This window comes from Pezoporus wallicus, unplaced genomic scaffold (genome assembly GCF_028554395.1).
Source record: "Pezoporus wallicus isolate ANWC-B61680 ecotype Strahan unplaced genomic scaffold, APGP_CSIRO_Pwel_v1 contig_10380, whole genome shotgun sequence".
In the NCBI taxonomy this organism is placed as follows: domain Eukaryota; kingdom Metazoa; phylum Chordata; class Aves; order Psittaciformes; family Psittacidae; genus Pezoporus; species Pezoporus wallicus.
In genome coordinates, this window is record NW_026635718.1 from 154,335 (window position 1) to 176,280 (window position 21,946).

Sequence of the window (21,946 nt, forward strand, 5' to 3'; positions counted from 1 at the left end):
TTTGAACCCGTTACCCCTTGTCCTGTCACTACAGTCCCTAATGAAGAGTCCCTCCCCAGCATCCCTATAGGCCCCCTTCAGACACTGGAGGCTGCTATGAGGTCTCCCCGCAGCTTCTCTTCTCCAGGCTGAACAGCCCCAACTTCCTCAGCCTGTCTCCATACAGGAGCTGCTCCAGCCCCTGCTCATCCTCGTGGCCTCCTCTGGACTTGTTCCAACAGTTCCAAGTCCTTTTTATGTTGAGGACCCCAGAACTGCACACAATGCTCCAGGTGAGGTCTCACCGGGGCAGATCAGAGGGGCAGGATCCACCTCCATGACTGCTGCTCACGCTCCTTTCGGTGCAGCCCAAGGTTCGCTCGGTTTCTGGGTCCCAGCGCACTCAGGGCCGTGCCCGTCGCCATGGCGGCAGCACTACAACTCCCATGAGCCCCCGCGCCGGACTACAGTTCCCAGCGTCCCCCGCGGGAGGCGTCAATGGGGCTGGTCTGAACTACACTTCCCGTCATCCCCTGCGGGCCGGGAGGGGGCGGTGCCGTACGGTGGCCGGCGCGGCGGTGGCGGTCGCGTGACGGCCCGGCCGGGCGCTGCTCGCCAAGATGGCGGACGAGGAGGGCGAAGCGCGGCCGCGCTCGGCGGCGCCGCCCCGGGACAGCGGCGGGGAGGGGGCCCCGGTGGGCCCCGGCGGTCCCCGCGTCGTCCGCATCGTCAAATCGGAGTCAGGCTACGGCTTCAACGTCCGCGGTCAAGTGAGCGAGGGCGGGCAGCTGCGGAGCATCAACGGCGAGCTGTACGCCCCGCTGCAGCATGTCAGCGCCGTGCTGGGCGGCGGGGCTGCCGACCGCGCCGGGGTGCGCAAGGGGGACCGCATCCTGGAGGTGTGAGTACGGGGGGGCCGCGCCCCCGCTGCCGCCCCCTTCGTTGAAGGGGGAAGTCGGGAGGGGGGTGCCTGAGGGGGCTGAGCCTCGCTGCGGGCTTGGAGGGGGCCGAATGGGAGCTGTAATGGGGAGCGAGGTTGGGAACGGGGGGGGGAGGTGTGAGGGGGTGTTATGGGGGGGTGTGGACTTCAGCAGGTGGTGGGGGGCTCGTTTGTTCCTCTCTCACCAGGGGCTTTTTGGGGGGGCCCTGCGGAGGTTCTGCCCAGGCGCTTTGGGGGTCACTGGGGGGGGGGGCTTGGCGTGGTTGTTTTCCCCTGAGGGCTTAGGGAGGTCTTTATAGGGGGGCTGAGCCAGGTTCCTCTCATTGGGAGCCCTTAAGGGGTCGGAGGGACACCTCCATGTCTGGGGGGGCAATGCACTCAGAGGATCGCCTTTGCGGGGGACAGAGGGTCACAGCCCCTCTCTTGGCGGGTGAATCTGGGCTCCCTGTCACCACTTCATCCTTGGAAGAGCTTCCCCACCCCTTTGTTTGTGGGGGCATCCCCCGCGTTGCAGAGCAGGAGGAGTCGTGTCCATGGCTCTGCCTCCCTGTCAGGGAATGGGGTGGCCATGGGGGAAGTTTGCTTGGGGGGGGAGGATGCAGAGCTCCTGGGGAAAAGCTCTTCCCAGGAGAGATCCCTGCGAAGGAGGGGAAGCAGGTTTGGAGATGGGAAAGGGGGGGGGCTGGAAGGAAGGGGTTGAAGAACAAGGGAAGGGCCTGTGGCTGTCAGAACCTGGTGCTGGGCTGGGGGTGCCTTCCCAGAGAGGGGTGCGAGGGTGCAAACCCCCCCTCCGCCTGCACTGAGACCCTCCTGGGGTGGGCAAGGGACCCTGTGGGAGGTGCTGGCTGGAGCTGGTGGCCTGGCAGCAGGGATGGAAACACGCTCCGGATGGACCCGGCTGCTTGTGATTAATCCCTCTCGGTCACCGGGACCTCGGGATGTCCAGCACTGTCCAGGACAGTGGGAATTGTCATGGAAGCATCTTCCCATGGGAATGCTTTGGTTGTGTTGAAACTCGTGTTCCCCTCCGGAACCCTTCAGCTTTGAGCCATGTTTGTGCAGTGACACTGGTTGTATCTCTTCCGTGGCCTCAGGATGTTCCCCTTCGTCCTGTGGTTCCTGGGGCTGGTTCTGCCCCTGCCGAGCTGCGGATGCCTCCTGATCCCTACGTGGTTGTACTTCATGCTGAGTTGGTTAAGTTCAATTACTTATTAATTACAGGGCTTTCATAGCAGCAGGAATGCTTTGCTGCCAGTCTTTGCAGGCTGCAGTGTGTGAAGGACAGCAGCATGTGTCTGAGCCCAGCAGCGAGGCTCTGTTCTGGCTGGGCTGTGCCTAGAGCTGCCCGTGCCCCGTCGGGGTCAGCGCCGGGATGGGGCTCTTCTGTGTGACCCAAATGCTTCACGCTTCGCTCTCTGTGTGCAGAAGAGAACCGTTCAGGGGGTGAGTTCTGCATCTGGAGGATCTGCTTGAGAGAAGAGCGGTTCTTGGCCAGGGGAGCACTTGGGATGTGCTGCAAGGAGTTCTCCCTCATGCCCGCTCTGGAAGAGCACTTGCTATGCAGGGTTTGAGCTCAGAGGTGGGGTTTGAGGCTGGTGCTGGAGTCAGGGCTTGGGTGCTGGCGTCTTGGCTGCGCCTGACCTTCAGTCTATGGCCAAACAAAGAGGATACCTGTGGATAGTGCTGGTTAATGCTGGGCATGAGGGATGCTTGCTCTCTAAACCCCCTGGCTTCCCCCTGTGCCGCAGGGAGCTGCAGTGGCGGAAGGATGGGGGATTTCCTCTTGCTTTATCTGCCGCTTCTCATCTCCTGGGAGAAGTCGCTTTTCATTTTGCCCATTGTCTCTTGTCGGGCTGCCAGGTTGGCTCCGGCCCGTTCCCGATACCAGCCCTGCATTTGGTTAACCTGGCTGCGCGGATGGGCCTGAGGACCACCGCACGGTGCAGCCACGCTTGGGCGCGTGAAGACCCCGTGCCTGCCACGAGCACACTCCTTCTCCCCGGCTCCAGTGAGGTCCTGCCAGTGAATCCCGGCGCCGTTGGGAGCTGGGAGCAGAAAACAATCAACCAAGAGCCAAAAATAGCCGTGATTTCCCTTCCTCTCACCATGCACCCTGCGCACAATGGTGGGGGCGGCGCGGCCGCTGCTGCCCCGGCGCAGCCGTCCCCGTGCTGCTCCATCCGTGCCCGGTTCCGTGGTCCCAGGTTGCAGGTCTTGGGGCTCTTGGGGGAGCCGGTGCCTGCTCAGCGCCTCTGCAGTTCTCGGGCTGTGTCTGAGTGCTGATGGCTGCAGTTGGGTGTTCTCTGGGTTTCCAAGCGGGATCTTGGTTGCAGCTCCCAGCAGCCTGGTCTGGGAGAGAGGTTTTTTGGAGCAAGAGCCTGAGAGCTGGGATTGTTCCGTTGCAGTTCCTTGATGGAATTCCTGAGGGTGCTGCTGCAGGGGGATGGGGTGGTTGGCACATAGGGATGTGTCCATGGGATCTCTCATCCCGCATCTCTTCCCCAGCTCGCTTTGGACGTGTGTGGTGCTGCAGGACACGGACAGCTCTGGCCGCAGTAATGGGAGCGTGGTTTTCCTCTGCACAGCCCTCTTCCCAGTCCCCATCCCACCCCAGAGGACACTCCAGGGATGGCCTGAAGGGTTTATTTAGTCCTGTGCCTACCACAAAGTCCCTTCTTGCCACCCTTCTTGCCCGTCCCTTGCGCCCACCTCAGGCCTCTTCCCTTCACAGGCTGCTTCTGCAGCGCAGCTGTGGTGTGCCCTCTAATCTCCTTAGCTCGTAGTGTGTTTGTGGGTGTTGAGGGCATTGGAGACACACAATGAAAGCTAATTTCGTTCTTGATTATCACCCTGAATGACAATCATAACTAATCTTGACAGGGAAGAAAAGCTTCCTTGCGTTTGCCCTGTTGGGCTCAGGAGCACCGGAGCAAGAGGGATACAGGAGGGATGGGTTCAGCGTCGCTGCTCCCATCCCAGTGGCTCGGGGGCAGCCAGGGGGTTGGTCCTCATCACTTGTGGACCAGAGAAATGGCTGAAGTGGTGGCAGCACCCACTGCTTGCAGGGAAGGGCTGAACCCCTCACACGAGTCCTGGTGGAATAACTGCACTGGAGGCAGCTTTTCCCTGTCCCTCATGGGGAGCGGCTGGGAAAAGGCATTTTCCTCAAGAGATTGAACTCTTTATCTCCTCTTGGTCTAAAGTCTCATTTTATGTATTGACTTGGGACAGAAAAAGCTGATTCTGCTTTGGAAAAGCCTGGAAGGATCCATCTAATCACCAGCTGATGGGTGTCTTTCCTCTTCCCACCTCTTAACCACACCGTCTTCCGGGTGGCATTCCCAAATTCTGCCCCCCCCAGCTTTTCCCAGCTCTCTCTTTGCTTCCCTGCACACGTTTTTGGAGCCTTACCATGGGTCAGCATCTCCCCCCGTTACGAGCAGGGCTGCAGTTAAGGCTCTAGATGAGAATTGGGGTCTCCTGATGGCACCTCTGAGCCGGTGCTCGCTGTGCTGGAGCGAAACACTGCAGCTCTGTCGTCTCTTTCTTGTGAGATACCAGCAGTGGGTAAATGAAGAACCCTTGTGCGCTGGGTTTTCCATTAAGCCCACAATTAGATAAAGGCAGGAGCCTTTTTATCTCCCCTGCTTTAACTTCTGCAGCGTGTTTCAATGGAATTCTGTGTGTGCTGAGGAACGGGAGCCGTGGCTGAAGCCGGAGGAGTTTAAACCCATTTCTGTGGTCTCTGCTCCTGCTTTGGTCAGCTCAAGGCAATGAAGCAAACGGGGGCCAGTGCCCATAGGAAATGCTCAGATGGCTCCTGATGGGGATGTGCTGGACATTGGTGCCTCGTGTTTTGGGGTGGCTTTTCTTGTATCCCCATTTCCCTTCCTTATCCACCAGTCTGAGGAAGCAGCGACAGATGAAGTACAAGGAGGAGAGATTCCTTTTACTGGGATTCAAACCTGTGTCTGCAGAATGCCAGCTCCAGACTGAAACATCATGGAGGAGCTTTGTGGACATCTGCACTGCAGGCCTGGGATGAGCTGGAGCCTGAGACCCTGCGGGCTCTTCCCTGGCATCTCTGGAGCAGTGGCTCATGCCAGTGGTCTGCAGCGTGGGGTCTGCAGCATCCCTGAGGGCTCGCTGGTGTTCCTCAGAGCTCTGTGGGAAACCAAAGCTCCTGTCACAGGCTGGAACTTGAATGAACTGAGCCGGGGAGAACCTGGGTCTGCAAAAGGAACAGGGAAAAGTCATTGCTTGCGTGGTGGTGGGAAGGTTACGCATTGAGTCCAGCTTCCTGCTGGCACGGGGCTTGCCCTCGCCATTGCTGGTGGTTTCAAGTGGCTCAGGGAAGGAAAACCCAAAGAGACCTTGACCTAGATCATGTCTGCTATTGCTGGTGTAGAAGCTGATTGCATTTAACTGCTTCTGAGTTTCCAGAGTGGATTTGGTACAGATTTGGCTTCTGAAGTGTCCTTTCTCAGCAGGACTAACAGCTTCCCGCCTACCGAATCAGTGCTTGGTTGCTCCTCAGTAGTATTTAGGGTTTCACCCTGGGAGCTGCTACCAAGCTTTGTCTTCTTTCAGCGGTGATCATTGATGGGGTGAGCAGCTCTCTTGCTGTTTGCCAGAGCCATGCATGTAAAACTGTACCTTAAAACGCCCCAAAAACGTTCCAAGAGGCTTCTGTGCAGATGGGGCTGGAGGATGGAGCCCTTCCTCTGGCCGAGAACCAGGAGAGGTTGCTGGAGCTACACCCGTTTCTTCCTGGGGTTCTTTAAGGTGGAATGGTACTGGGCAGGGTGTGTATACTTTGCTGTAAAGGAGGAAGGCTGCTTCCCTGCCTCTCCCATGAGAGATGGGGAGATGCTGCTGTGGCTGTGGCAGGGTTTGGGGTGAGGAAGATTTGTGCCCACAACCGCCTGGCCTCGAGGCTGCCCTTGCTGCTGGGTCTCTTCCTCCTTTGCTGGTCCTGCCTTGGCTGCAGGCTGGGCTCCAACCTGTGCTTTGCCATGGTGGCCCCGGTCGCATGGGATGGCTGGAGGAGCCTGCTCAAAAGCAAAGCCTTGACCATGACTTCAGTAGTTTCTAGGGTGTTTTTCCTTTGAACCGAGCACAAAGACAGGCCATGGTCTTAATCTCCAGGAAGCTTATTGTAGGCTTTCTTGCAGTAAATTTCCTTGTCATCTCTTGACAGACAGAGAGTTGGGAGATTTTAAGAAGTCTTTGCAGAAAATGAGTCATTTGGTGCACAAATTGGAGAAGTGAACTGTTCTTCCCTGTGTCTTGGGGATGTTGCTCATTAGCGTTGGCAGGATGGGGAATTTTGCTGTGTGGAGCACGTGCTTCATCCTAGGAGTGTCCTGGTGGTTGCCAGCAGTCCCTGTCCCTGCCAAGAGCACTCCATAGGTGTCCAGGGCTTCGAGCACAGACACTGGGCGAGACGTTCCCTGCACGGCGCTGGAGGAGGCAGCAGGTCTGGGGTTGTCTTGGGAACCCATCTCAAAGATGCTTTTGACCTCGTCGCGCTGAGCAGGCTCCAGGCTCCTCTGCCCCCCAGCAGGGTCTTTTGGAGCTTCTCCTGCAGGCAGCTCATGTCCCAGCGAGGTCAAGAGGAAGCCAAGTGCCGAGGGGAGGAGGCTGCAGGGGAAGGTGATGGAACCTTGGGCTCCTGGTGTAACCATCTCCACGTTAAGTGATGGACTGCCAAGAGAAGGGATCTCGAAGCTGCTCTTCAAGTGCTGCTGAAGCCTGGCAGGCCTTGCTGGAGGCTGCGTGTGCCTGGCTGTGGTCTCCATCCTGCAGCAGTTTGCAGAGTTCTCCTCTGCTTCCTGTTCTACACAGATCCGGGTGCTGTCTGTGGGACCTTGTTCCTGGAGGGAAGGGTTGAACCCGGTCATCTGCTGCTGTTGTATCTGAACCTCCTTTCGGTGAGGTCCAGAGCGACCCAGCAGCTCAGCAGTGCTCTCCTGGGAGCGTGTGTGTCCCCTGGAAGGGTGTTGGTGATGCCTGCATCGTTTCTCCAACTCCAAATGGAGGCAGAAGCTTGAGGAGCAAAGTACCCCATTGCCCTGCTGGCTTGGGGAGGGTGATTTGGCTTTCGGATCCCACACAAGCAGCGCTCCCCTCACCTCTCCTGCTGTTCCTTGCTCCTGTGTAGATGCTTCCCGTTCCCTTTCCTTGTGGGATATGGTTCCCACTGAGTTGCTGTGGTGACCGGGGTTTGTGAATGAAGTGGCTCATGGCAGTCTTACTGTTGGGAGCCCGAGGTCTTGGCCTTGTCCCCTGCCAGGGTTTGTGTCAGTGGGTGGCCTGAGGAAGGTGCAGGAGAGGAAGAGGAGGAAGCCGGCAGCGCGCTGGCTCTTGGTCTGCTGGCAGAGGGGAAGCTGCAGGGTCTGAGGTCTTCGCTGATGGGAAGTTCCAGCTGAGGAGCTCGCTCCAGCCTGGCTGGGGCTGGGTGACTGAAACCCAGCCTTGACTTCCGCAGCCAGGGCAGCACATCCTGCAGCGTGGGTCATCCAGAGCCGGGCTGCAGCTGACAGGGCTCTGCCTGCCACTGCCTGGAGATGGGCCCGAGGCCGAGCGTGGGGCAGTGACTGCCCTCGCCTGCCTTCATCCTTCCCTCCTGAGGCAGGACTGGCCCACGGAGGTGTCCTGGCCACTGGTGGGAGCAAAGCCCTGAGGGTTTGAACTTGGTTCAGAGCCGTTTGCCTACAACTGGAGTGAACGTGCATCCCTTTCCCGCTGCACCAGAGCAGGTGTGCTGTTAGAATCATAGCATCATAGAATAGTTAGGGTTGGAAAGGACCTGAAGATCATCCAGATCCAACCCCCTGCCATGGGCAGGGACACCTCGCACTAAACCAGGGTACCCAAGGCTCTGTCCAACCTGGCCTTGAGCGCCGCCAGGGATGGAGCATTCACAACCTCCCTGGGCAACCCATTCCAGTGCCTCAGCACCCTCACAGGAAAGAATTTCCCCCTTAGATCCAATCTAAACTTCCCCTGTTTCAGTTTGAACCCGTTACCCCTTGTCCTGTCACTGCAGTCCCTAATGAAGAGTCCCTCCCCACCATCCCTATAGGCCCCCTTCAGACACTGGAAGCTGCTCTGAGGTCTCCCCGCAGCTTCTCTTCTCCAGGCTGAACAGCCCCAACTTCCTCAGCCTGTCTCCATACAGGAGGTGCTCCAGCCCCTGCTCATCCTCGTGGCCTCCTCTGGACTTGTTCCAACAGTTCCACGTCCTCTTTATGTTGAGGACCCCAGAACTGCACACAATGCTCCAGGTGAGGTCCCACCAGAGCAGAGCAGAGGGGCAGGATCACCTCCATGACCTGCTGGTCACACTCCTTTGGATGCAGCCCAGGACATGGTTGGTTTCTGGGCTGCGAGTGCACACTGAACCCAGCTCATGTTCGGTTTCTTATTGACCAGCACCCCCAAGTCCTTCTCAGGGCTGCTCTGAATCTCTTCTCTGCCCAACCTGTAGCTGTGCCTGCGTGCTGTATCCTGGTGGATGGGAGCGCCAGCTCCCGAAATCACTTCCTTTTGCTCTCAAAGCCTCTCTGTCTCCTTTGTCATCCTCATTCACCTGGAATCTTCAGTTCGGGTTTAGGGAGATCCCCGTTGGCTTCGAAGCTGTGGAGGGTCAGGAGGTGTTCCTGCAGTGTTTTCTTCCCCAGCTCTGTGCTCCCTTCAGCTGAGGAAGGGTCTTGCTTTCCTGCTTCCTCCACTGAGGAATGGTAACATCTGCAAAACTTGTTTTAAATAGTCAAGAGTGACTGTGAACCTGTCAGAGAAGCGTGAGCTGGGTCTGTAGGCATCAGAAGGGGAAAGCAGGGAAGTTCAGACCAGAGTGGAAGTGGAGCTGTTGAGACTGGAGGCATCCTCTCTGAGGCATCCTCAGCTCTGAGGATCTCTGGGCTGGTCCTGGCTGGTTGGAAGGCTCTGCCATCACCTCGCCCTTGCTCACGGCTTTCCTTCTTTCCCCCCTCACAGGAACGGGGTGAACGTCGAAGGAGCCACACACAAGCAAGTGGTGGACCTGATCCGCGCGGGAGAGAAGGAGTTAATCCTGACGGTGCTGTCGGTGCCTCCCCACGAGGCGGATAACCTGGATCCCAGCGACGACTCCTTGGGCCAGTCTTTCTATGACTACACGGAGAAGCAGGCCGTGCCCATCTCCATCCCCACCTACAAGCACGTGGAGCAGAACGGCGAGAAGTTTGTGGTCAGTATGAGCTCGGCTGGAGTGGCCTGGAGCTGGGAGGGACAGTCGGTGGCAGTGCTCTCTTTGCCTTCACTTACACTGCCTGCTGGTGACATTGCCTGGTTGGGGCTTGCCTGCCCTCATTCTCAGCTGCAAAGGGATAACCGAGCCCTGAGAGGCTTTTGATTAGCCTCATCTCCCGTGAAGATTATGTAGGAAGAAGTTGTTGTTGTGTTCGTATAAGCTTTTGTATTTGTGTCTCCTGTTTTACACCAAGTGTGAGGGACATCTGTGGTAGATGTACAAGGAAAGGGAACAGATGTCCTGAAGCACAGCTTCCCATCTCCAGCACTTTTCCCTTTAGGGAATGTTGGGGGAAATGGCTGTGAAGAGTCTTTTTTCCTTTGGGTCCCCTGCCTCTTCTGCTGGGGAGGCTGGCACTTCCTGGGTAATGGGAGCTGTCAGCATGTACCTGGCACAGGTGCATCCTTGAGGCTTGAGGTTGGTTCTGCCTCATCGGGAATGGCTGTGGCTGGAGAGGGACCCAAAGCAGGTTGGGCAGAGCCCCTCATCTGCAGCACCGTGTCTTCGTGCAGCATGGTGGGGTGTCCTTAACCTCTCGGTCCGCCTGGCCTTGCTTGGCTCCTTGCTCAGCCTGGCTGTGCGGTGCCCATGTGTCGCCAGCACCAGGCGTGCGGTGAGGGACAGCAGAGCCCCAGCTGGCCCCGAGCTTCAGGCAGCGACTGGCAGAGCCAGGAGGCTGCCACAAGAGCAGCATTATCCCGCAGATAACTGCTTGTTGTTAGGAGCACAGCCCTCCCCACGGCCACCCCAGGTTTTCCCTCTGCTGGGTGGGCTCTGTCCGTCTTCTCCAGAGCCAGGGAGCTGCGCGTCCCTCAGCGGGGTGGGCAGGGAGGAGAAGGGACTGGGAACAGGGCAGCGAGCGGGCAGCTCCTCTCCTCCTGCAGGTGTACAACGTTTACATGGCGGGCCGGCAGCTCTGCTCCAAGCGGTACCGGGAATTCGCCATCCTGCACCAGAACCTGAAACGGGAATTCGCCAACTTCACCTTCCCGCGCCTGCCGGGGAAGTGGCCCTTCTCCCTGTCGGAGCAGCAGCTGGATGCGCGGCGGCGAGGGCTGGAGGAGTACCTGGAGAAAGGTAGGAACCCTCAGGGGGATCTGCCATGGGGGTCCCGGACCCTTCTTCACCCGGGAGGGAAAGAAGCTCCTTTGTAGCTGGATTGGATTCCATGGATGAAGTGTTACCCTACCCTGAAGCGTAGCCGTGGGGTAACAGGACCTGTGCAGTGCCCTCCACCAGCACACAGCGTTCTGTTCTGAGAAGGTTTCTGGGGCTGGAGATACCAGCCTTGCGTCACACTGTTGTTGTTTCCACGTCACCTTTGGGTCAGTGCTGGCAGGGGAAGGTCCCCCATCCCCGTGGCTCCCCACTGACCTGTGCTCTCTGTCTTGCAGTGTGTTCCATACGTGTCATTGGGGAGAGCGACATCATGCAGGAGTTCCTGTCGGAGTCGGACGAGGTAGGGATGGAGGCACCAAAGCTCTGCCTTCACCTTCTCTGTTGCAGAGGCTGAGAGCGCTTGGGGAAGCTGGATAGAGGCAGCCCCATGGCCTTTGTGCGTGTCCTGGCTTTTGCAAGGGGAGACCCTGCAAAACCAACCTGCATTTGGTGACTTCCCTGCTGGTCTCCTGCTGATGGCAGCCCAGGGAGCTTCACATTCAGGAGCTGTTGGCATTCATCAGCCTTTGTCCAGAAGCAACAGGCACTCTGAGCACAGCTTGTGTGACTTGCAGGCAGCAGCAGTGAGTTGCTGTTTGCCCTTCAGCTCTTGTTCTCTTTCCATCCTTTCTGGGGTGCATGGAGCTGCCATGTCCCCTGCATGGAAAACTCGAGCCCATCATGGTCTGGAGCAGTTTGCTCAGCTTCCCGATCGGAGCAGAGCTCACCTCTTCCTTCTGTCACAATTCCTCTGGTGCAGGCTGCAATGGGATTCCAGCAGAGCAGCTGGGGGTTGGATTTTAATGAGCCGACGTGAGGCAGTCAATGGTCTACAGAGCTCAGGGGGGGTGATGCTGGTTTCTCCCTCCCTCAGAACTACAACGGTGTCTCGGATGTGGAGCTCCGGGTGGCGTTACCAGACATCACAGCCGTGACAGTACGAGTCAAGAAGAACAGCACGACAGACCAGGTGTACCAGGTGAGCCCCTTGTGTTGATCTCCCAATGAAGGCAAACAACTCAGACATTAACTGGGCACCTGCCTGCTTCTCTCTGTTCCTCTCCAGTGCCACTGTGCACAAGTGATGCTGCTTTGCTGTAGAGGGAGGATGGGGACGGTGGAAAACTCTCACCTTAGGCTGTGCTGAAGCAGTGTTTCCACTGGCAGCTCAGCTGCAAGGACAGAGCCAGCACTGAGTTAGTTTTCACTGATAGGATCTCAGAGCTGGTGGGTGGCTCTGAGCACTGCTGGAGTGTGTCAGCAACACATGGGTCTCTGTGGCAGGACAGCAAGTTGGAGGTTAAGGGCAGTGCCACGTTATGGGTTTGCAAGCAGCTGGAGCCCAGTACTTTAAGTGGAAGACGAAGGAGAACTGACTTCAGTCAGCACTGCACTAATGCCTTGGGTTGGGGAATACTTGGGAATAACGTGTATGAAGCTGACTTTGCCCTGGAGCAGGCTCCTCTTTTGCTCACCCCGTTTTCCTGCCCCTTTGCCCTGCAGGCTGTGGCTGCCAAGGTTGGGATGGACAGTATTACTGCAAACTACTTTGCCTTGTTTGAAGTGATCAATCACTCCTTCGGTGAGTCTTCTAATCCCTGCGGTGCTGACGAGCCACTGAGGAGAAAGCTCTGCAGTGCCAGCACTCTGTTAGGTCTTACCTCTACTCACACAACCAGGAGTCCTGATCTCAGCTGCTCATCTCTCCTTCCGTGCTTAAATCCTGATGGTATTTGAGGCTTGGCTGTGGGATTCCAGGCGATTGTTTTGGCACTGAAGTAATTGCCATCCCTCAGCCCAGCACACGCTGGGGTCTTCTGGCTGCTGTTCAGATTCCTGGCCACAGCAGCCTCTGGTTTCACCCACTTGCATTCACTGAAGCTGTAGAGAGGCCAAGACGTCGCGGTCACACCACAGAATGGGTGTAGTGGTTGGTTTGTGTCTAATTCTTTTTCCCCTGTGCTGGGTTTTAAGCCAAGTGCGTTTCTCATTCCCAGCTGGGTAACTTCACTTCTGGCTTGTCATCTCTGTGTGCCTCAAACTCATCCTGTTGTTACAGCAAACTGTGCCTTGTAGGAAGAGATTTCTGGGGCTGTTCCTCACGCTCACAAGGTTCTGGCTGAAGAGCCAGGGCAATTTTTAGCTCCTTAAAGCCCTCCTCAACTGACTCATCCTGCAGAACAGGCTGGGTTTGCATGCAGAGGCTGACCCCAGGGCAGCCGAGCTCACCAGCCTCCTGCAAAGCCATTGGCATCACAGAGCTGCCACCGGGTCTGCGTCACTCGGTGAGGGTCACGGGGTGCTGGTGTGTCAGAGCAGGGCACGTCATGGGGAGAGAAGTCCAGGGCTGAAGGCTCAACATGCTTTGGGTTTTGTTGTGGAGGCCACGCAGGGCTGTTGGGGAGCCTGGAGTGGGAATACCTGGCACAGTCCCTGAGGAAGCTTTTACAGTGCCAGCCTCCAACTGGAGTTATGAATTGCTCATTCCTGCAAGGGGGAACTCAGGTTCACCCTTATGGCTTGTGCTTTGTGGACACTTGCTGTGAACATCCACGTTTATTCCTGTCTGGCTGCATTCACAGGAAACCATAAGCTCCATCTGCAGCAAGATAGTGGCCATGTCCCTGCCTGGTGAAGGTGGTGCACGGGCACTCATCTCTTGTCCATCACAGTTGGGTAATGCAGGTTTGAACACAGTCAGTGTTCGAACAGGGCCTGCAGCTTGGCTCAGCAGTGCAGCAGGGTTTGTCCAGGGTGGGACCTTCTCCAGTCCCTCATACTGCAAGGGTGCATAGGTCCAGGGCCACTGTGATGCTCAGCCTTAAGGCAGGACCTCCCTGTGCACCGCAGGGATGGAGCTGGGCTGTTGTGCTGATGCTCCAGAGCCGCACTGCGATCTCAGCAGGCAGAGGAGCTCAGCCTCACGCAACAGAGGCGACTGCAGGGGACCGGTGGGGCTCAGAGTCTGCTGCTGTGGAAGTGGGCGTTGGGGCAAAGCTGGGTTTGATGAGGGCAGGGAAGAAAGAGCCTTGGGGCAGAGCTGGCTCCCGCTCCCGTCTGGCTGCAGCCGCAGCCAGTGATGCCGGCAGCGCACTTAACCTGTCCTGTGCTTTTTCCAGTGCGCAAACTGGCGCCCAACGAATTCCCCCACAAACTCTACGTGCAGAACTACACCTCGGCGGTGCCGGGGACGTGCCTGACCATCCGGAAATGGCTCTTCACTACAGAGGAGGAGGTTCTCCTCAACGACAACGACCTGGCCGTCACCTACTTCTTCCATCAGGTGAGGAGCTCTCCTTAGGATCGTAGGAATATTTAGGTTGGAAAACACCCTTAAGGTCATCGAGTCCACCCAGTAACACAACGCTGCCAAGTCCACTGTTTTTTAACTGGAGTTAAGGCACCACGAGTGCCCAACTCTCAGGACTACTCCAGGCACCACTGTCCTTTGGTGTGCTGGTGGGCACAGAGTGTGACATGGAGAGCCAGGCCTGCCAGGGAGTAGAAGTCCATGGTTGGGTGACTTGGCAGTGCTGTGGTGAGCTTGTGGCCATGCCAGAGCTACATGGGAGGCAGGACTCTGCTGCTCTCACTGGGAGAAGTTGCCTTCCCAGAGCTAAAGGATTCAGTAAGATGAACCCTGCTCTGTCTCTGCCACCAAACCCGTTGTCCCAGCGCTGTCTGAGCTGAGCCTGTACCAGCCCCTGGTAAAAAGTGAAATAAAAATAGAAGCTGTCAAATTCTTGGATCTCCTAGGCTGGCTCTTGGCTGGCTGGCAGCTGTACAGGCTGCTTTGTGCCAGGGGCAGGAGCCCTTGCTGGGGTGTGCAGCTGAGGAGCGAAGGGAAGTGGCTGTGTACCTGCTCCAGCCTGAAGGAAAAGCCCATTTTGCATGCCAAGGCTCCAGCAGCACAGTGGGGAGAAGCCAGCTCTGCTCTGCTGGAGCCAGCTGGAGTGGCAGGGTTGTACCAGCCTATCCTTGCCTATGCCTGAAGGCAGACCCAGGATTCCAGGTACCACCGTTTCCAGACCCATCCTCTGGTGCCAGGGGACATTCTTCCGAAGCCTGCCCAGATGCTTAAGCATCTCTGTGCTCCTCAGGGCAGGCAGAGGCTCATGGCAGGAGTCAGTGATGCAAAGAACCACCTCTGTGAGCCTCTCCATCCCTCTGCCTCTCCAGGGACATTGGTCACCTTCTGGGGCTGTGGATTTGGGTTCAGAGCAGCCTCAGGGCCAGCCAGGGAAAGCAAAGCGGTGTGACTCAGGAGCCTGACCTCCGGGGTTTCCTTTCCCTTGTTCTGGTTAGGCTGTTGATGATGTCAAGAGAGGCTACATCAAAGCAGAGAAGTCCTACCAGTTACAGAAGCTGTGTGAGCAGAGAAAGATGGTCCTGGTGAGTTGTCCTACCTGTCCTGTTTGCTTTCCTTCCTGCTGGCCATGCTGTGTCTGGAATGGAGGCGCTGGCACAGGGTGCCCCGAGAAGCTGTGGCTGCCCCATCCCTGGCAGTGTTCAAGGCCACATTGGATGGGGCTTGGAGCAAGCTGCTCCAGTGGAAGGTGTCCTTGCCCATGGCAGGGGTTGGAGCTGGAGGAGCTTCAAGGTCCATTCCCACCCATGCTATGCACACAGCCTTTCCTGGAAAGCAGGAGCTGGGAGAGCCGGGGGTGTGGGCCCAGCACAGGAGGTGCTGGCAGCGAGCACAGCTGGGAATGCCAGGAGAGGGCTGGGACCTGCCCGAGGGTCGGTGGCTGCATGAACCAAACCCACCCCTTGTGCCTGGCACGTTTGAGCAGCAGCTTGTCCTTGGCAAGATCCCCCATTGACTCGGCTCCAAAAGAGGCAGCGAGAAAACCTCGTGGGTTGTCTGTCGAAGGACGAGGTGCTGAGCACGCTGTGGCAATCCTTCACCCTGCAGGGACTGCAGTTGAGAGCTAAAGGTCTCTTTCTGCATCAGACTGGCTCCGAGGTGCCGGGTGGCAATGGGTGCCAGCCCACTTTGAGCACAAGTTGCTGCCCCTTTGGTGCTTTAGTTTCTTTATTCTTTGCGTGGCAGAATTCCTCCCAGGTGGCAAACCCTGTGTCAGAGCTCACCGACTGGTCGGGGGGGGTTCTGCCTCTTAGCACTGCCCAGCAAAGCCCACGGGGGCTGTGGGGAGCCTGCCTGGCTTGGGCTGCCCTGAGCTCCTCTGCCAGGCAGGCTTGGCTCCGAGATCAAACAGCCCAAGAATCTGCCTTGTAAATAACTTCCTGGGTTGCTCAGGGCTGCTGCTACCAAATGAACTTTCCCTGACTCGCTGCACCCGCCTGTGCTCTCCGAGAGGGATCCCCTGCCCCAGCCTGGCTGCTCTTGGGTTGAATCCTTCCTCAGAGCCCGTCCCTGCTGGGAGCCTGGCCTGGGGTGGGCCCTGGAAGGGGTCACCTGCAATGCTGAGCCCAGACAATGAATTATTAACTAACGAGAAGGATCAGTAAAGAGATGCTTCTTCCTGTGGCTTGTCTCGTGGCTCTTTGGTCTCTGCTCATCCCAGTAGCTTTCTCATGACCAAAGATGGATGTGAATCTTTGGAATGGGTTTGTCCCATCATACACACACACACACACACCCCTCTTCCCATGGAGGGGATGCATCCTCCCTGGGCTGGGGCAAAGCCAGGGATTCCCGAGGTGAGGATCAAGGAGGGTGCAGGGCTCGGGCTCTACCACCTGCTCTTTCCCTCTGCAGTATTTAAACATGTTAAGGACGTGTGAGGGCTACAACGAGATCATCTTCCCCCACTGCTCCTGTGACTCCCGGCGGAAGGGCCACGTCATCACAGCCATCAGCATCAAGCACTTTAAACTCCACGCCTGCACCGAGGAGGGGCAGCTGGAGGTGAGGGTTTGCTGCCACCAGCACCGTGTCCCCGGGGCTCTGGTGCTGAGCAGCCTCCGGAGGGGTCCTGGCAGTGGGTCTGAGAGCAGGGGTTGGTTTGGCTGCTCTCTGGGTGCCAGCAGGCGCTCCCACAGCTGCTCCCTCAGCTCCTGCAAGGCTGCACGGGGCAGCCACTGCCCCATCTGCCCTACACCTCCCCTTCCCCAGAGGGCTCTGGCCTCACCTGGCTTCATCTTCCTTCAGAACCAGGTAATAGCATTCGAATGGGACGAGATGCAGCGGTGGGACACGGACGAGGAGGGAATGGCCTTTTGCTTTGAGTACGCACGAGGAGAGAAGAAACCCCGATGGGTTAAAATCTTCACCCCCTATGTGAGTACCCCTGTGCTTTGCAGAGCTGAAGCCCAGAGCCTGCTTGTTTCTCCCCTCACCCCGCGTTGGAAGCCGTAGGAGCTCCTGTGCTCCAGCCCTGGGGCCGGTGGCCACCAGGAGGAGCCCGTAGCCGCTCCCGCTCTGAGCTGTTCCCGTTTTCCCTTTGCAGTTCAACTACATGCACGAGTGCTTCGAACGGGTTTTCTGCGAGCTGAAGTGGAGGAAGGAGGTAAGAACCCGTCACTGCAAGGGAACGGCTTCACCTTTTACAGGAGGCTTTTTGATGCAAGCGTTTCTGTCCGGTCCTTACCAGTGCTTTCCAGGGAGCTTGGAGCAGTGCTCCGGGTCTCGGGGGTACCTGGCTGCTCTCAAAGGCCAGGGCTCTGTAGGTGGAGGGTGCTTCCCGGTGCTGGGAGCCTCATGGAGCTGTGATTGCCCAGGGTGGCAGCTCCCAGGCTCTGGCTCCTGAGCATCCATGGCAAAACCTCTCCTCCAGAGGGACTCTGCAGGTTGCTGAATTATTCAGGAAGGGTTGTGAGAGCCTCCAGCACAAAGCTGCTGGGAGGAGCAGCGAGGATCCCAATCCCAGCCTGAGGTGCCTTGCTCAGCCTCCTCCCATCAAACCTGCTCCCAGAACCCACCCACTTCCAGCCTCTGCTCTCTTGTTGGCCTCCCACCCCTGTTCTTGTTGCCAGCACCGGCTGCCCCGTCTCCTCCCGGTGTGTCCCCCCCAGCTCTGCTTTTTCATTTATCCCCGTTTTATTTCTCCCTGTCAAGGTGGAGGAGGAGGCAGCAGACAAGGATAACAGGAACTGCAGTAAAGACAATATGTGCAGCAAGGTAATTGGGCTGAAAGCAAACAGCACCTCTGCTCTCTGAGCCAGTCTGGCCGCTCTCTGCAGATGTAGTGATCCTCTTCTCTGCCCCAGCTCCTCTTAGTGTAGATGTGGACAGGACCCAGCTCCTCTTAGTGTCCTCCCATAGGGGCTCCTCCTTGGAGGGGACCCGCAGGTGCTGCTTGTCATGGCAGGGACATGGCTCTGAGCTTACAGACCTCTTTCCTGACCTGCTCGCATCTCTCCCATCTGTTGGGCTCTGCCCACCTTTGGGTGCCCAGCACCGGGCTGCAGTGGATGGTGGAGGGGAGGGAAGGGACAAATACTTTGGCTCTGTGCTTCTGTTCAAGGACCAGGGCCTCGATCCTGGTGGCTCTGGCTTTGTTCTTGTTCCCCAGCCGTGGGGCAAGGATCTTCAGGGGCTTGGCAGACACCAGCCTCTTGTCCTGCAGCTCGCACACGTCGTGGTGCCCTGGGGCTCCCAGCCCCTCCAGGGGCTGCCCAAGTGCCCTGCTCCAGCTTCAGGTTGAACTTGGGCCATGGCTGGAGGGGCTGTGGTGGCCCCCAGAGCAGAAAGCTGCAGGCACTGTGGCTGCCATGGGGTGAGCCCCACATCCCTGCTCGGGGAAGGGGGGGGGGGGGGGGAAGCCTTTGTGTGCAGCCCTGCCCCTGCTCTGTGTCACCCTGCACGGGTTTGGTGTCACCTCTACAGAGCCTGGGGATGCTGAGAGGGGTTCACTGCAGGAGCAGGGAGCTCTTACAGAGCGCTGCTGCTCCCCAGTGTCCTCTGGGTGAGCCTTGGGGCTGGGGCTCTGCTGCTCCCCACCATGCCCTAGGAAGGGGGATCTGGAGCAGGAAACCAGGGGAATTGCTTTTCCTTCCCCCTGAACGCAGTTGTTCCTCCCTCCTCCGCCATCCCATCTCTTCCCCGACAAGGAAATAGATTTCTTTCTCCCGTTCAGTTTACACACATCCGAGAGCTTCCTCTCGCTGCAGCTCCTGGAGGTGGCCCCTGGGCTCTGCTCTGGGTCACCAACACAGCTTCCACCCCCCAGACCTGCCCTGGGGGCACGGTGAGGCCCCCCCCAGTGCTGTTTCCAGCCGCTCTTCCCAGGTTCTTTCCAGGTCAGGGCTATTTCTGCCCTGTCACTTGGTCATTTCCTCTCCCCAGCGTAAAATAAAGAGACTGATGGACTCTGGCAGCTGCGTTTCAGGTCTGTTTAGTGCTCTGTGAGCTGCTGCCTCACCTCCCAAGCCGCAGATGCTGCTCATAGCGATGGCTGAGAAAGAACCCCCGGCTCAGGGGGGGATCCTCGTGGTCCCCTTGGGGCTGGCGCTGGCTTCCTGCAGGGAACAGGCTCTGGTTGGGGATGCTGGTGAAGCTGTGCCATGGAGGTGGGGGGGGGGGGGCAGGCAGCAGTGCCCCCCGGCCCGGCTCCGTCCTCCTTTTGCTTGGCTCTTGCGAGTGGAATCTGGGTTATTCTCCGGAGGGGGGATGCTCGTGGAGCCGGGAGGGAATGGGGCTTGCTGGGGGGATCCAGCTGATTCCCAGCGTGGCTCCTGGCCTCCTTCCTGGCCTCCTTTAGGCTCAGGCTGAGCCACTTTCCTGTGGGGCAGCCTTTGGAGGAGCTGGGATCTGCTGCTGGATCCCCCTGACCCCCCCAGCTCCGGGGCTTCCCAAGAGGAAGGGCAGTGGAATCATCCCAGCTTGGCTTTGGTGGAGGGGGGGCTCCCCTGGACCCCCCTTCCCAACCCCTGCCCCTCGGTCAGTGCCACAGCAAATCCCCATTGAGGAATGAGCATCTACATCCCCTCTGCTCCTCTTAGACCTGCCTTGTCCCAGTGGAGCCCTGGGAGCCCTGGGCACAGGGAAGAGCAGATCCTCTCCCCTCCTGCCCCCCCAGTGATGGGCTGGGAGCTCAGGATGAGGCAGTGGGGAATTAGAGCTCGGGATGCACTGGGTGAGCATCACATCAGTGCTGGGGCCATGCAGAGCCGTGCCCCCCCCCCCCCCCGAACACCCCCATTGCATTGGGTGCCCCCATCCCGTTTTCCCCACACTCCTTAATGTCCTTCTCCTTTTCCTTCTCTTTCAGAACATCTTTCAGATGGTCAGGTCACAGCAGAGGGACGCGGCCACTTAGCCCCCGTCCCGTTCCCCCCCCGGCCAGGATGAACGCAGCCCCCCCCCCCCCCCCCTTAACACTTAAAATTCTGTTATTGTATTAAAGCCCTTAAACTAAATATTATTAATAATAATTCCATTTGTGAACTTCATGTTTATGGCATTAAGCAACTGGGATAACCGGCAGGACGGACCGAGGAAGGAGGGACGGCGTGGATGGCAGCGGAGCCGCCGCAGGGTTGTGGACAATGCATTGGGCTGCAGCTGGAAGCATGGACACGAGTGGGAAACCCCCCCCCCTTCCCTCCCCAGGGATCAGGACAAACCCTGCATGGACCCAGGTCTTTGCCGTGCTCCCTGCGATGGCTGCACCTCTCGAAGGTGTCCTCACACGCAGCCCGGTGTGGGGCCTGAGCATTGACTCCAAAGGAGAATTAAAGGAGGAAAAAGAGAAGGAAAAGAAGCAAACAGGAGGAATGTTGCAGGGAAGCCCCTCTCTGGGACCCAAGGACCTCTCCACCGCCTCAAGCTCTTCATTTGCTGATTTTCCCTGTGTTTTGGTTGGGCTCTGGGTGTTCTCACACGGACTGAGGGAGCACGGCGGCGTTCCTGGGATGGGCTCCTGAGGCCGGGGCCGGGTGATGGGCTCAGGCTCCTCCATGTGCCGGTGGCTGAGGAAGGGGAATGAGGTTGGACAGTGGCTTCCCTACTTCTTGTGCAGGATTGGGGCTGGGTCCTGAGGAGCATCCCGGGGTTGGGGGCAGGAGCTGGTCCTGCAAGAAGGAAATATGGCCATGGGGCAGCGGGGCCGGTGAGCATCAGCACCATCACTGCCATCATCCCGCTGGGCACCAGGGCTGGTGAGCACCAACATCAGCACCATCACTGCCATCATCCCGCTGGGCAGTGGGGCCGGTGAGCACCAGCATCAGCACCATCATTGCCATCATCCCGCTGGGCAGTGGGGCCGGTGAGCACCAGCATCAGCACTGTCATTGCCATCATCCTGCTGGGCACGAGGCCTGGTGAGCACTGGCATCGGCACCATCATTGCCATCATCCCGCTGGGTACCAGGGCTGGTGAGCACCAGCATCGGCACCATCACTGCCATCATTCCGCTGGGCACCAGGGCCGGTGAGCACCAGCATCAGCACCGTCACTGCCATCATCCTGCTGGGCACCAGGGCTGGTGAGCACCAACACCAGCACCATCACTGCCATCATCATTCACCGGGCACCAGGGCCGGTGAGCACCAGCATCAGCACCGTCACTGCCATCATCCCGCTGGGCACCAGGGCTGCTGAGCACCAGCATCAGCACCATTGTTACCATCATCCCGCTGGGTACCAGCAGAGGCTGAGGTTCATCTGCCCCTCACTGGGATGGGAGAAGCTGGATGCAGCCACCAGCGGGGCCTTCGGCTGCGTGACCCCGGCCCCGCTCCCCGCCTTGATCCCATCCCATCACCATGCTGCCGCTATTCCCAACCTCCCTGTGGGTCCTGGTCACGGTGGGGCTGGGGGGGATCCTCCCCAATTCCTCAGCTCTTGGACACCTGCAGCAAGGAGCAGGGATTCCTCAACCAGCTCCAAGTGTAACCGGATTTGCCTTGGGAGCCCTTTGGGACCCCAAAGCCCCCACGCCGGGGCCCATCAGTGCCACGACAGCATCGGGTCTCAGCAATAACCCCACTCATGACTGTGTCCGAGTTGGAGCCGGTTCCGTGTGTGTCCCCCCCCACTCCCCGGGCCTGATCCCGCTGCCATCCACATCCTCTTTAATTTATTTGCAGCCGCCTTGTGTCTTTTCTATTCGTGAGTCAGAAAGTGAAGGAAATGACCCCAAAACGTGCGAAACCAAGAAGAAAACAGCAAAATAACCCCCCCTTTGCCCCCTCCCCTTTGCCCCCTCCCCCCCCACGGGGCTTTGCTGAACTCACTCAGTGTAATTAATTGTAACATATTCTTTTAAATAAATTGATTTATTGATGAAGCCACCGGGCCCTGCGGCCGCGGGGGGGGTGGGGGGTGTGGGGGTGATGGGGGGGTGGGGGGGGTCAGAGGCGCCTTTGAGCGTTATTTTGGTTTTTTTTTTGAACTTCTTTTATTTCGACAGAAAAAAAAAAAACAGAAAAAAAGGAAAAAATAAAAGAGAAAAAAATTGAAATGATCCAAAGGAACCGCAATAAATAGCAAATAAATTAAAGCGGCGGCGGCTCGGCCGCAGACGTCACCTCCCGGGGGTCCCATCCCCACCCCCCCCCCCTCAACAGCCCCCCCCCACCCTCCCCCGACCCACCCCCATCCCAACTCAGCAGGTACCAAACCCCCCAAAAGGGGGGGGAAGAGACAGAGGCCCCCGCGCCC

The 21,946-nt window shown here is 58.2% G+C and overlaps 1 protein-coding gene across 2 annotated transcripts; it reads left to right on the top strand.

The window, feature by feature from the left end:
* Window positions 1-552: 552 nt before the first annotated feature.
* SNX27 (sorting nexin 27) lies at window positions 553-19,807 on the top strand. 2 transcript variants are annotated; one of them, XM_057397968.1, is made up of 13 exons: window positions 553-880; window positions 8,921-9,152; window positions 10,100-10,292; window positions 10,610-10,674; window positions 11,248-11,352; window positions 11,877-11,955; window positions 13,493-13,656; window positions 14,679-14,765; window positions 16,096-16,245; window positions 16,489-16,617; window positions 16,787-16,846; window positions 17,395-17,457; window positions 19,550-19,807. In XM_057397968.1, the coding sequence occupies exons 1-13, from the start codon at window positions 600-602 to the stop codon at window positions 19,595-19,597; spliced, it is 1,656 nt and encodes a 551-aa protein (XP_057253951.1). In that variant the 5' UTR covers window positions 553-599; the 3' UTR covers window positions 19,598-19,807. The 2 variants fall into 2 exon arrangements, with proteins under 2 accessions (XP_057253951.1, XP_057253952.1); XM_057397969.1 differs by lacking the exon at window positions 17,395-17,457.
* Window positions 19,808-21,946: the final 2,139 nt, after the last annotated feature.

Bases quoted from the DNA above. Each gene is read 5' to 3' on its own strand.
- SNX27 (XM_057397968.1), top strand. From the start codon at position 600: ATGGCGGACGAGGAGGGCGAAGCGCGGCCGCGCTCGGCGGCGCCGCCC. The intron at 9,153-10,099 runs GTCAGTATGAGC...CTCCTCCTGCAG, and splicing joins AGAACGGCGAGAAGTTTGTG to GTGTACAACGTTTACATGGC. The intron at 16,847-17,394 runs GTAAGAACCCGT...CTCCCTGTCAAG, and splicing joins AGCTGAAGTGGAGGAAGGAG to GTGGAGGAGGAGGCAGCAGA.